Source organism: Salvelinus namaycush, chromosome 10 (genome assembly GCF_016432855.1).
Source record: "Salvelinus namaycush isolate Seneca chromosome 10, SaNama_1.0, whole genome shotgun sequence".
In the NCBI taxonomy this organism is placed as follows: Eukaryota; Metazoa; Chordata; class Actinopteri; order Salmoniformes; family Salmonidae; genus Salvelinus; species Salvelinus namaycush.
In genome coordinates, this window is record NC_052316.1 from 4,709,370 (window position 1) to 4,724,443 (window position 15,074).

General features: G+C 44.6%; 1 protein-coding gene across 2 annotated transcripts in view; it reads left to right on the forward strand.

The window, feature by feature from the left end:
• The first annotated feature begins 311 nt into the window (after window positions 1-311).
• The window catches only part of nr5a2 (nuclear receptor subfamily 5, group A, member 2), a 111,907-nt gene continuing 97,144 nt past the window's right edge, over window positions 312-15,074 (forward strand). The window contains exons 1-2 of one of the 2 annotated variants that reach the window (XM_039002070.1): window positions 312-569; window positions 13,684-13,815. In XM_039002070.1, the coding sequence (XP_038857998.1) occupies window positions 503-569; window positions 13,684-13,815 (199 nt within the window). In that variant the 5' untranslated portion in view covers window positions 312-502. The remainder of the gene's footprint in view (window positions 570-13,683; window positions 13,816-15,074) is intronic. The other variant, XM_039002071.1, reaches the window with a different exon arrangement.

A 15,074-nucleotide genomic window follows, 5' to 3' on the forward strand; every position in this document is an offset into this window, starting at 1 on the left:
GATTAGTACTTCAGAGATAGGATGCCGCTCTAGTTTAACGCCTGTCACTACATGGATTGGGTGGGTGGGGGGGGGCAGGCTATTTGTGTGTGCGTATAAGGGGGATGTTTGAACGTGGGGAGGGAGGGAGGGAGGGAGGGAGGGAGGGAGGGAGGGAGGGAGGGAGGGAGGGAGAGTGGGAGAGTGGGAGGGAGAGAGAGTGGGAGGGAGAGAGGGAGGGAGAGAGGGAGGATGGGAGGGAGAGAGAGAGGGAGGGAGAGAGAGCGAGAGGGAGGGAGGGAGGGAGGTTCACCAGGGCGAGTTCACTTGACTTCAGAGCAAGTGGACACTAACTTAAAAAAAATATTTTTAACCCCTAAAGTCTCAGCCCTCTTCATTGCTCTGATTGTCCCAATTTATTCTCACAGAATGAAAGAGGTTAAGAGTGTCGATCGCTTTTGTTAGGAGTTAGATCAATCCAGAAAAGTGTTTTCTCTCTGGAGCTGTGGATTGGGACGCTAGCATGTCTTCTTCCAGCCCTGAGAGTGAGAGCGACCAGTGCAACTCTACAGAGGACCTGACTGGTGCAGGTGAGTAGGGACTAATGTGTTGTAACATGGCTCTGTGTACAGCGTATGGTGCAGTGTGCCATGTTTCAAGAGGCCCCTCTACACCTAATTTCTTTATTAGACTCCTGCACTCTGCACCTATTTTGATGTTTCCATGAATTCAGTGTTAACTTGCTTATTTTCTCTATTGACCTTTTGATTGTCCATTTCGATTTGCGTTGTTGAATAACAGCCATGGCATTTTCCCTCTTATGTTAGGCTTATATACAATGTACTATTCTTTTTTTTGGTACAAAAACACGATGCAAATGTTCACACAATGTAATGCTATGTTTTTATCTGCATAAAATAGTCATTTGTGTTAAAGATAAGGAATGTCAATTTCAGGAACTGAATTTAACAGATGTTGCAAATGAGGTAACTTCAACGCGTGGTCTCGATTGCAACAGGTCGGGGCATCATCATCGATAGGCTAAAAGCTTGTATATGTTTCAGGAAAATATCAGAGAAGATGATGAGCTTTTCAACACTGCTTCGTTTTCAAAGTTTAGTAGATTTTAAAAGTAAATAATTGGTGCATTCTAATCGGAACATAACAGGCAAGCATTCCCGCAATCTGACTGAAACGTGTTGCCCAACACTTTACAGTCGAAGTGTTATATGAGGCTATTGTGTTTTACAACTTTGCTCTGACATTTTGATGTGCTTGTAGACGTACAAGTGTACGGTTTAAATGTTAATTCTCCAGACGAAATAATTGCAGAGTAGCCTTATGCTCGGAAATGATCAAGACTTTAAATTATATGGTAATTTGGGGTATTATCAACCGTTTTACTGCAGCTTACTGTAAATTAATGGTATAATGTGGGAAAATGTTGTGGGCGGGGAAATAATTGCTGTATTTCGAATAGTACTGTAATTCCACCCCACATAATACAGTACCATTCTGTATCTTTGCAGTGCCAAAAACCTTTTGACCACTAGCGGGTGCATGGTATTGTTGTTTCTGGCTCATTAACATACCAATTTACCAATTTAACTCCTATATGGTTATAGTGCCCCATCAATTTGTATAGGGGACAGATTGGAGTGGCAGCAAGACTTGAACCTTAAATGGTTGAGCAGTTTGCCATGTCCTTGTGTTCTATTTTACCATGTAGATGCTGCCAGCTTGGAAGCCTTTGTTAAGGCCTCTAGAAGTGCAAGTGATATAAAACATCAAATATACATTAACATACTGTAATGTGTGAACACTTTACCTAGAAGCCAACCTGCTTGCACCAATCCTTTGTAATTACAGTAAAATACTATGAAATTCATCTATTCATTAATTCATTTCGATTACGGTTGCATTTCTTTTTAAAAGTATAATCCAGTCAATGTTATGGTATTGTACTGTGTCATTACACAGTACTTGCTTTGATACCGTATTTACATTACAGTAGGTGTACTGTAATATGAAATACGGAATGTTGCTTGCCATCAAGCTGCCTGTAAGCTTCTGTCAAATTCATAGTAAACCCCCTTTACACCGCATGAACAATATGCATGAGAAATTCTACAAATGTATGTTATTTAGAATGATAAAACACCATAATTGCAACAATTATTAGTAGTATTGCCTATTTGATAGTTTGGAAATAATTATTAAATTGTAGTTTATGTAAGAAAAGAGAATTACATTTGAATTAAAAGATTATGTCTAATGAAATCAGTGTGTGTGTGTGTGTGTGTGTGTGTGTGTGTGTGTGTGTGTGTGTGTGTGTGTGTGTGTGTGTGTGTGTGTGTGTGTGTGTGTGTTAAGGCAGTTATTTACAATTTAAAATATTACATTACATTTCATAACACTTTACCCAATACATTTAGTGTGTTCCCTTAGGCCACTACTCCACTATCACATATTTACAATACAACATCCATGTGTACATATGTGTAGAGTGCGTGTTTTATCAGGTGTATATGTGTCTGTGCCAGTGTAAGTGTCTCTTCACAGTCCCCGCTGTTCCATAAGGTGTATTTTAAATCTTATTCTACTGCTTGCATCAGTTACCTGATGTGAAAGCCGATACCATGACAGCCCTCAAGGAACTTCACTGGACTCTACGCAAACTAGAAACCATATATATATATATATATATATATATATATATATATATATATATATATATATATCCGTAGGCGGCATTTATTGTAGCTGGGGATTTAAAAAAAGCTAATTTGAGAACAAGGCTGCCTAAATTCTATCAGCATATTGATTGTAGCACTCGTGCTGGCAATACACTGGATCACTGCTACTCTAACTTCCGGGATGCATACAAGGCCCTCCCCTGCCCGGGCAAATCTGACCATGACTCCATTTTGCTCCTCCCGTCCTATAGGCAGAAAGTCAAACAGGATGTACCAGTGACAAGAACTATTCAACGCTGGTCTGACCAGATCAATTAAATTCAAGATTGTTTTGATCACGCGGACTGGGACATGTTCCGCGGAACCTCAGAGAATAATATTGATTTATATGCTGATTAGGTGAGTGAGTGACTATTAAAACCTACCCTAACCAGAAACCGTGGACAGATGGCGGCATTTGCACAAAACTGAGAGCTCGTACCACCGCATTTAACCATGGAAAGATGACTGGGAATATGGCCGAATACAGACAGTGTAGTTATTCCCTCTGCAAGGCAATCAAACAAGTGAAATGTCGGTATAGGGACAAAGTGGAGTCGCAATTCAACGGCTCAGACACGAGACGTATGTGGCAGGGTCTACAGGCATTCACGGACTACAAAAAGAAAACCAGCCACGTCACGGACACTGAGGTCTTCCTTCCGGAAAAACTAAACACCTTCTTTGCCCGCTTTCAGGATAATACGGTGCCACCGACACGGCCCGCTACCAAGGACTGCGGGCTCTCCCTCTCCTTCTCTGTGGCCGACGTGAGTAAGACATTTAAACTTGTTAACCCTCGCAAGGCTGCCGGCCCAGACAACATCCCTAGACGCGTCTAGCATGCGCAGACCAGCTGGCTGGTGTGTTTACGAACATACTCAATCTCTCCCTATCCCAGTCTACTGTCCCCACATACTTCGAGATGGCCACTTTGTTCCATTGTTCCTGTACCCTGGAAGGCAAAGGTAACAGAACTAAATGACTATCGCCCCGTAGCACTCACTTCTGTCATCATGAAGTGCTTTGAGAGACAAGTCAAGGATCATACCACCTCCACCTTACCTGCCACCCTAGACCCACTTCAATTTGCATACCGCCCCAATAGGTCCACAGACAATGCAATCGCCATCACACTGCCCTATCCCATCTGGATAAGAGGAATACCTATGTAAGAATGCTGTTCATTGACTACAGTTCAGCATTCAACACCATAGTATCCTCCAAGCTCATCATTAAGCTTGAGGCCCTGGGTCTCAACCCCGCCCTGTGCAATTGGGTCCTGGACTTCCTAACAGGCCGCCCCCAGGTGGTGAAGGTAGGAAACAACATCTCCACTTCGCTGATCTTCAACACTAGGGCCCCACAAGGGTGCGTGCTCAGCCTCCTCCTGTACTCCCTGTTCACCCATGACTGCGTGGCCATGTAGACCTCCAACCATGTAGACCTCCAAATCCTCAAGTTTGCAGACGACACAACAGTAGTAGGCTTGATCACCAACAACGACGAGACAGCCTATAGGGAGGAGGTGACGGCACTCGGAGTGTGGTGTCAGGAAAACAACCTCTCACTCAACGTCAACAAAACAAAACAAAACTTTCCACCTTCTCCACTGCTGTCCCGTCGATGTGGATAGGGGGGTGCTCCATCTGCTGTTTCCTGAAGTTCACGATCATCTCCTTTTAAGTTCCGCGGCGTACATATCACAGACAAACTGAAATGGTCCACCCACACAGACAGTGTGGTGAAGAAGCCGCAACAGCGTCTCTTCAACCTAAGGAGGCTGAAGAAATTTGGCTTGTCACCTAAAACACTCACAAACTTTTACAGATGCACAATTGAGAGCATCCTGTCGGGCTGTATCACCGGCTGGTACGGAAACTGCACCGCCCACAACCGCAGGACACTCCAGAGGGTGGAGCGGTCTGCACAATGCATCACCGGGGGCAAACTACCTGCCCTCCAGGACACCTGCAGCACCCGTTGTCCCAGGAAGGCCAAAAAGATAATCAAGGACAACAACCACCCGAGCCACTGCTGTTCACCCAGCTACCATCCAGAAGGTGAGGTCAGTACAGGTGCATAAAAGCTGGGAACGAGATACTGAAAATAAGCTTCTATCTCAAAGGCCATCAGACTGTTAAATAGTGTCACGTTCCTGACCTTATTTCCTTTATTTTGTCTTTGTTTAGTATGGTCAGGACGTGAGCTGGGTGGGCATTCTATGTTATGTGTTTCTATGTTTAGGTTCATTGTTAATTAGCCTGATATGGTTCTCAATCAGGGGCAGGTGTTTTACGTTTCCTCTGATTGAGAACCATATTAAGGTAGGGTGTTCACACCGTTTGTTTGTGGGTGATTGTTCCTGTGTCAGTGTTTGTGCCACACGGGACTGTGACGGTTAGTACGTTTGTTGTTTTGTATTTTGTCTAGTTTTCTTGTTATTAAATCATGGAAACTTACCACGCTGTACATTGGTCCTCCGATCCTTCTCGCCTCTCCTCGTCCGATGAGGAGGACGAAATAGACTGCCGTTACAGAATCACCCACCAACCAAGGACCAAGCAGCGTGGGAGAAAGCAGCGGCAGAAATCCCAGGACTCCTGGACATGGGAGGAGATTTTGAACGGAGAAGGACCCTGGGCACAGGCTGGGGAATATCGCCGTCCCAAAGCTGAGCTGGAGGAAGCGAAAGCTGAGCGGCGGCGATATGAGGAGGCAGCACGGCAGCGCGACAGGTACGAGAGGCAGCCCCCAAATTTTTTGGGGGGGGGCTAGAGAGGAGTGTGGCTAAGCCAGGTAGCAGACCTGAGCGCACTCCTCGTGCTTATCATAAGCAACGCGTTACTGGTCAGGCACCGTGTTATGCGGTTAAGCGCACGGTGTCGCCAGTGTGTGCCCATAGCCCGATGCGCTATAGGGCAGCCCCCCGAAAGTGTCATGTGAGTGTGGGCATCCAGCCGGGGCGTATTGTGCCTGCTCAGCGCGTCTGGTCTCCGGTACGCAGTTTCGGTCCAGGGTATCCTGCGCCGGCTCTGCGTGCTGTGTCTCCGGGGCGCTGGGAGGGTGCAGTGCGTCCTATGCCTACGCTCCGCTCGTACCGGGCAAATGTGGGAGTGGAGCCTAAGGGAGAGGTGCGCGTAGTAGGCACTAGATCTCCAGTGCTCATCCACAGCCCGGTTCAACCTGTGCCTGCACTCTGGAGGGTCCGGGCTGGAGTAGTATTCCAGCCTGGGGGAGTGGTGCCAAGGCTGCGCACTAGAGCTCCAGTGCTCCCCCACAGCCCGGTCCTTCAGGTGCCTCCTCTTAACATCAAGCCTCCTGTAGGTCTCTCCAGCCTGGTGGGTCCTGTGGCAGCCCCACGCACCAGGCTGTCTCTCCGTCTCCTCCCTACAGGTCTGCCCGTCTGCCCAGAGCCGCCTGCACTGCCCGTCTGCCCAGAGCCGCCTGCACTGCCCGTCTGCCCAGAGCCGTCTGCACTGCCCGTCTGCCCAGAGCCACCTGCACTGCCCGTCTGCCCAGAGCCGCCTGCACTGCCCGTCTGCCCAGAGCCGCCTGAACTGCCCGTCTGTCCTGAGCCTCCAAAGCCGCCCGTCTGTCCTGAGCCTTCAAAGCCGCCCGTCTGTCCTGAGCCGCTAGAGCCGTCCGTCAGTCAGGAGCCGCTAGAGCCATCTGCCAGACAGGAGCCGCTAGAGCCGTCCGCCAGACAGGAGCCGCTAGAGCCGCCCGCCAGACAGGAGCCGCTAGAGCCGCCCGCCAGACAGGAGCCGCTAGAGCCGCCCGCCAGACAGGAGCAGCCAGAGCCGCCCGCCAGCCATGACCTGCCAGTGCCGTCAGCCAGCCATGACCTGCCAGAGCCGTCAGCCAGTCCGGAGCTGCCCCTCAGTCCGGAGCTGCCCCTCAGTCCGGTGCTGCCCCTCAGTCCGGTGCTGCCCCTCAGTCCGGTGTTGCCCCTCAGTCCGGTGTTGCCCCTTAGTCCGGTGCTGCCCCTTAATCCAGTGGGGTTAATATGGAGGGTGGCCGTTAGGAGGAGGCCACGGAAGCGGGGATTGACTATGGTGGGGTGGGGACAACGTCCAGAGCCAGAGCCGCCACCGTGGACAGATGCCCACCCAGACCCTCCTCTATAGGTTCAGGTTTTGCGGCCGGAGTCCGCACCTTGGGGATGGGGTACTGTCACGTTCCTGACCTTATTTCCTTTATTTTGTCTTTGTTTAGTATGGTCAGGACGTGAGCTGGGTGGGCATTCTATGTTATGTGTTTCTATGTTTAGGTTCATTGTTAATTAGCCTGATATGGTTCTCAATCAGGGGCAGGTGTTTTACGTTTCCTCTGATTGAGAACCATATTAAGGTAGGCTGTTCACACCGTTTGTTTGTGGGTGATTGTTCCTGTGTCAGTGTTTGTGCCACACGGGACTGTGACGGTTAGTACGTTTGTTGTTTTGTATTTTGTCTAGTTTTCTTGTTATTAAATCATGGAAACTTACCACGCTGTACATTGGTCCTCCGATCCTTCTCGCCTCTCCTCGTCCGATGTGGAGGACGAAATAGACTGCCGTTACAAATAGCCATCACTAGCACAGAGAGGCAGCTGCCTACATACAAACTTGAAATCATTGGCCACTTTAATAAATAGATCACTAGTCACTTTAATTATGCCACTTTAATAATGTTTACATATCTTGCATTACTGATCCCATATGTATATACTGTATTTATAACATCTATTGCATCTTGCCTATGCCGCTAAGTCATCACTCGTCCATATATTTATATGTACTCTACCGTTAAAAAGTTTGTGGTCACTTAGAAATGTCCTTGTTTTTGAAAGAAAAGCACATTTTTGTCCATTAAAATAACATTAAATTGATCAGAAATACAGTGCAGACATTGTTAAGTTGTAAATGACTATTGTAGCTGGATGCCTCACAAGTCCTCAACTGGCAGCTTCATTAAATAGTACCCGCAAAACACCAGTCTCAATGTCAACAGTGAAGAGGCAACTCCGGGATGCTGGCCTTTTAGACACTGTAATGTCCTCTTGCTCAGTTGTGCACCGGGGACTCCGACTCCTCTTTCTATTCTGGTTAGAGCCAGTTTGCGCTGTTCTGTGAAGGGAGTAGTACACAGCTTTGTACGAGATCTTCAGTATCTTGGAGATTTCTCGCATGCAATAGCCTTCATTTCTCAGAACAAGAATAGACTGACGAGTTTCAGAAGAAAGCTCTTTGTTTCTAGCCATTTTGAGCCTGTAATCGAACCCACAAATGCTGATGCTCCAGATACTCAACTAGTCTAAAGAAGGCCAGTTGTATTGCTTCTTTATTCAGGACAACAGTTTTGAGCTGTGCTAACATAATTGCAAAAGGGTTTTCTAATGACCAATTAGCCTTTTAAAATGATAAACTTGGATTAGCTAACACAGTGTGCCAATGGAACACAGGAGTGATGGTTGCTGATAATGGGCCTCTGTACGCCTATGTAGATATTCCATAAAAAATCTGCCGTTTCCAGCTACAATAGTCATTAATAACAACATTAACAATGTCTACACTGTATTTCTGATCAATTATATGCTATTTTAATAGACAAAAAATACACTATTCTTTCAAAACAAGGACATTTCTAAGTGTCCACAAACTTTTGAACGGTAGTGTAGATGTTCTTATTCCACCCCTTTACTTAGATTTGTGTGTATTAGGTAGTTGTTGTGGAATTGTTAGATTACTTGTTAGATATTACTGCACTGTCGGAAATAGAAGCACAAGCATTTCGCTACACTCGCAATAACATGCTAACCATGTGTATGGGACCAATAAAATGTATTTGATTTGATTTAAAATAGAGTTCCATGTAGCCATGGATCTATGTAGTACTGTGCATCTCCCATAGTCTGTTCTTGGCTTTAGGATTGTGAAGAGACCTCTGGTGGCATGTCTTGTGGGGTATGCATGGGTGTCCGAGCTGTCTGCTAGTAGTTTAAACAGACACCGCCGTGCATTCAGCATATTAACACTTCATACAAAAACAAGCAGTGATGAAGTCCATCTCTCCTCCACTTTGAGCCATGAGATGCATATTATTAACGTTAGCTCTCCATGTATATTTAAGGGCCAGCCATGCTGCCCTGGTCTGAGCCAATTGTAATTTTCCAATGTCCCTCTTTGTGGCACCTGACCGCACGACTGAACAGTAGTCCAGGTGCAACAGAACTAGAGCCTGTAGGACCTGCCTTGTTGATAGTGAGTGTTGTTAAAAAGGCAGTGCAACGTTTTATTATGGACAGACTTCTCCCCATCTTAGCTACTGTAGCATCAACCTGTTTTGACCATGACAGTTTACAATCCAGGGTTACTCCAAGCAGTGTGTGTGTGTGTGTGTGTGTGTGTGTGTGTGTGTGTGTGTGTGTGTGTGTGTGTGTGTGTGTGTGTGTGTGTGTGTGTGTGTGTGTGTGTGTGTGTGTGTGTGTGTGTGTGTGTGTGGTGCGTGCGTGCGTGCGTGCGTGCGTGCGTGCGTGCGTGCGTGCGTGTGTGTGTGTGTGAGTGCACAGCGCGCATTAGGTCCTCTCAGATACAGTGTGTCTCGAGTTGACCTTTGATATGTAATAATTTGCTTCTAGGACCGCTGTGTGTAATTTTTCAATAAGACTGAATTATGTTGGTTTCCGCAGAGCCAACCCCTAAAATAAAAATGTTTGTGTGTGTGTTTGTGTGTGCATACATGCGTGTGAAAATACCCTAATGTCTTATTTGCCTATTTTAACACACACAAATCCTGATTTTCCTTTTGTTGTTTTAATTCAATGGTCCATGTCACTAATGTTGCCTCTCCTCGTTATGCCTACACTTTAAGCCGCAAGCCATGTTTAACTCAAATCCTTTTAGTAAGTTGAACTCAGCAGTAGCGGTGTGTGGGTAAAATCACTGGGGAAGCCAAGCCAGGGACAAAAAGCCATATTACAACCTATGTGTTGTGATAATTGTGTTGTTTGCTCTATAACCTGAGTTCATACGCCACCGTGAAATATAGGCCTAAAGCCGAGGCAATAAGAAGACACAGTGGCAAAATAAATTCAACCAAACCTTTGTTTCATCACAAAACCAGAGAGCATCATCTGTCCTGTGAAGTCCACAAAACATATTGCATGTAACAAACAGTTACATGACCTACAGCGTGGTCAAGCAAGTTAATGTTTCCAACATTTTCAGACTACTAAACAACTATTGATTAGAACCGGAGTTTCAAAGAAAACAGGCGCTGCCTCCACTATTCCACAACCATTTTAACATAACATAAAGCTCCAACGAAGGCCGTAAAGCTTATGAAAGAGCAGTAATACTATCAAGAGCAGTGTGCGGGTTCCTTCTTTTTTCTCAACGTAATCTAATCACCTATGCTTAGTCTAATACATTGACAACTAAAAGATACCAAAAACGATATAGTCCAATCAATGTAAGCTAAATATGATGTGGCTTTCCATTGGACTTATTTCTGTGTGTGTGCATGCATGCGTGCAAGTAGAAAAAACATAGTTGACTCACCCTACTTGTAGAGAAACGCCAATGCCATCCTCCTCTTTCATGTTGCCTAAACAGGTCTATGACTCTGTCAGATACGCTTTTAGTTTTTGTTGTCCTAGGCTACCTGACTAAAATCCTTGGTCACTAGCCTAACTTCCTTTCATGGGCAATGATAAACCAGCTACATCTAGCTACATGTTGAACTTCCATACTCTCAAGCCAGGGGCACAATGTATGAATTTATGGTTGGATCAGAATAGCCGTTATAATCATTGGCCAGTACGGAGAATTAAGTAAACCCACAAGTCCAAATCCCTATTTCCATCCATGGCTAATTTAGGAGAGGGATGATTTTAGCTAGCTATCTAGCCACCGGAGGACAATGACACAACGAGATGCAACAATTCAAGTTTTCTGCCAATGACGTTTGGCTTCTAATGTGATGTAATTGGTGTGAAGCCAAATTCAAAATGGCTTCCCGTGACAATTTTTTTGGGTGCGCAAGGACCATTCATAGCTGAGATCACTCAGTTTAGCTCAACGCTGATTGGTTATTATTTTATACTTTTTGTATCAAGGGAGGCCAAGTGCTCACTGGCTTCCCTCGCATTCAATGCTATGGGCGGCAACAATGTCATTCTCTTTTTAGCCAGACAGTATAGGTGGGCTACACATACAGAGACAAAGGGGTGCTGTAAAAGATAAATTAAAAGATAAATTATTTTGTATGTTTATTTATTTATTTAAAAATGTGTGTGGGGGGGGCTGGCTTTCCTTGGCATTCATGAATACATGCCACTGGAACTAATTCAATGAAAGTAAGTATTACAGTAACTAAATGAGAAGTCACATCAACTTACACTTGCAAGTTGTAACAGTAGAATGCATAAGGTGCAATTTTGAAATTGGGTAGTGCATAATCAGTTTTCCTCGTCATGCCAGTCATTGCATATTGGGAGGGCATAGGCCCACCCACTGTGGAGCCAGGCCCAGTCAAGCAGAATTAGTTTTTCCCCAAAAAAGGGCTTAATTACAGACAGAAATACTCAGTTTCATCAGCTGTGGCTGGTCTCAAGACGATCCCGCAGGTGAAGAAGCTGGATGTGGAGGTCCTGGGCTGGCATGGTTACGCGTGGTCTGCGGTATTTAGTCCAGTTGGATGTACTGCCAAATTCTCTAAAATTAAGATGGAGGCAGCTTATGGTAGAGAAATTAACATTCAATTATCTGGCAACAGTTTTGGTGGACATTCCTGTAGTCAGCATGCCAATTGCACACTCCCTCAAAATTTGAGACATTGTGTTGTGTAACAAAACTGCACATTTTAGAGTGGCCTTTATTGTCCCCAGCACAAGGTGCACCTGTGTAATGATCATGGTGTTTAATCAGCTTCTTGATATGCCACACCTGTCAGGTGGATGGATTATTTTAGCAAAGGAGAAATGCTCACTACCAGGGATATTAACAAATTTGTGCACAAAATTTGAGAGAAATAAGCTTTTTGTGCATATGTTTCATTTCTGGAATCTTTTATTTCAGCTCATGAAACATGGGACCAACACTTTACATGTTGCGTCGATATTTATGTTCGGTATAACTTGTCATAAATAGCCAGATCAACTAGCCCATGTCAGCTAACGTTTTTCACTAGGTTCTTAAGCCCAAAGATTCTGTAATAATGTTTGAGTCACTCAAATATCACCGTATCACAATACTGGAAGGGGGGCCTGAGTGAAAAAGTTTGGGAACCCCTGACCTAGACAACCAGGTGAGGGGAGTTCCTTACTAATCAGTGACCTTCATTTATCAAGGGAGCAGCGAACACCTGCAGACACTCGGCCCTCCATGGAACGAATTTGACACATATGCCCTACATGGTCAAAGTGACTCTATTGGTTTGAGTAATGTAAGTAATGACTACAAAACCACTATAAGTAACTGTACTCAGCAATGGAGGCTGGTGGGAGGAGCTATAGGAGGATGGACTTATTGTAATGGCTGGAGTGGTAAAAATGGAACGGAATCAAACGTGTGGTTTCCATATGTTTGATACCCTTCCATTAATTCCATTTCAGCCATTACAATGAGCCCGTCCTCCTATAGCTCCTCCCACCAGCCTCCTCTGGTACTCAGATATATTAAACGCAACAGGTTTCCTCAAAAGTTTTGAGTAATGACAGCACATTGGGGTTTAGAGTGTAGGCCTACATGAATTGATATTTCCCGTCCTGTATTGATTTCTGTAAATATTAAGGAGAGAAATTAGATCATTTATACAAGTAATTGAGAACGTTTGGTAGCCTATTTAAAAAACGCAAATACATTTCGCCTTTAGCAATATAGCATATAATAACTTTGCTACTTTTTAAAATGCTAATATTTTGCCAAAGACATGGCAATATGTTTTTGGATATTAGCCTAGAACAAGGAACATTTTGGTCAAATGTACAGTTTTGTCACAATTGCATCGGATGGATATAGACAATATTTTAGAATTCATACATCTAAGCGTAAAACGAACACGGCATTTGGTCTCAGTAAAATGGCACGTTTGCGCGCATAGTTTTCCAGTAATTTATCGGCTACCTGTTCCTTATAAAAACCCTAATTAGAACGAATAAGTTATAACTCATTACTATTATCACACTGTACCTCTTTGTGTAGGCTATTTGTCTTCCGCGCCTCTGTGTCTAAGCTCGTTTTATTTAAACATTCACCTTCGTTTATTTCCTTGTTATCCCACTGCTTTTATTAAGTCCGTCATAAACTGTATAAAACAGCTGTGATTTAGACAGTGTGTGGAAAACCGGTTAGAAGTGATGTTGCCTATCTCCGCACGCGATTGGAGCTAACGGTGTGATGTCAGAGTCCATGAGCCCCTGATTGGCGCGAGGCGGCGGTGTCAGTGTGGAGTAAACAACGCAGCAAGGATAGGACTGAACTTCACATCCCACTACATCACAGATAGACCGAGTCCAACCTTACGCGAAGGAGGGGCCGGCGTGACAGTCTTTGCCATCCAGCCCGAAAGTTCCTTACAGTTCGCTAACTACACTTTCAAGACCCTTGTCAAAAGACGTGGAAAAGCCAGCGTATAGATGTATCGTTGCCCGGGTAGATTTGTTATTTTCATCACAGACAGAGCTAGAGAGAGAGAGAACTCGAAATCAGTGCGCTCCGCTCCTCAACTTCGCGGCGAAACCATGCTCATATTCTAGGTTCAGCGGCATTGCTCCGTATTGCAATTTACGCAAGAGCACTATTCAGAATTAATTTACATTGGGCTCGCCGTTGCAGGCTACCCACTGGGTATGTAGCCTAGACATACAATGTCAGTTTAACCCGAGCCAGCTGCAGTTGAGCCACACAAGGGGCGCGCGGGATTTGGGAAGTCACTTTTCTCTGGTGTGTGTGTGAGAGAACCTGTGGTGACCCTCTCCCGTCCAGGTGGTCCACCGGACGGAGCTGAGTCTCCCGCTCAGCCCAGCGGAGCTGTCATGCTGCCCAAAGCCGACACGGAATCTTTGGGACTCGTTCGATCGCATGGAGAACAGGGGCACATGCAAAGGAATATGCAAGGTAAGAGATTGAGATCGATGTACGCAATATTGTAGACAGCATGTCCCTTGTGCCTTATCACAATCGCGAGTCGTGTCATTTGTGCACAATACCAGGCGAAAGACCTGGCAGTGTTAGACAGAATAAGACAACAAACTCGTCTTGCCTCTCGCGCTTGCCTCTCTCATAGTTCACGTATTTGCTGATCATGCATTGTGCAACAATATCAGGGTGTATGCAGGGACCGTCAAGACGTTGCACTTGCGAATTCACCCTACCCAAATTCGATCCGAAGTATCAGCGTTGCCATCACCGACTTTCTCCAAATAGTGCATGCCAAAGTATTTCATTGTGCACTCTATGAAGTCATTGAAATCCCAATATTCACTGTCAGATATCATTCGGTTTACTTCATTGTTTTTTATTCCGACATATTACGAAATTAAACGCCACAGTTTATCTATCATATAGCCAAAGTCATCTGATGGTATTTTACTAGGCTAATGAGTAAACCACCCGAAAGCTCACCCGATATCTACAATTTGCGTAATATGCGTGATCTGATTCGCCAGCAGTTGTTGAATCCTGAAAAATGTGGAATTCCCAAAATGTTACTAACTCTGGGCTATTATCTTTTAAACCTCGATTTCAGTACCATGCAAAATGATGTCAGTGATATTAAAATAACTGTTTTATTCTGGATAAAATATTTGAGTTAACGTCACGTTTCTGTCAAAAGTCAAACGTTGACATAAAAAAGGGTGATACATGTAGAATCTTTACTCCAGAATGCAAATGCGAGCGTGCAAATCATATAGTCTTGTCTTTGTGTCAGAGTAGGAATAGTCCTAAAACAAAACAAAAATTCGGACAAAAGTAGGCCTATGCAATGATTGAAAAATACCCAGTTGGGTTAGATACATTTTACTTGGATACATTTTTGTTTAGTTTACATACTATCACCTATAACCCGTTGTGGCAATTTAGTTTTTGTGTTACTTCTCATAATTCTAGACTAGTGCTTGCTTGAATTTCCCAAAGTTGAATAAGCTATGGAAATAAGATAACTCAAATTCTCATCGAAAAAAGACTTCTCTGCAGGCCTATCGAATTAATATCTGTAAATCCCTTTCATTTTGCCAATTGCACATTTACATTTTATTTAAAATCAAGTCTCATGTGGCTTTGATTTTTTTTTCTAACACCTGATAATGGAACACAAACCTCAAGGAATAAAGGGCTAGAATTTCTATGTGACATTCTGTTTCATTTTGCACGGG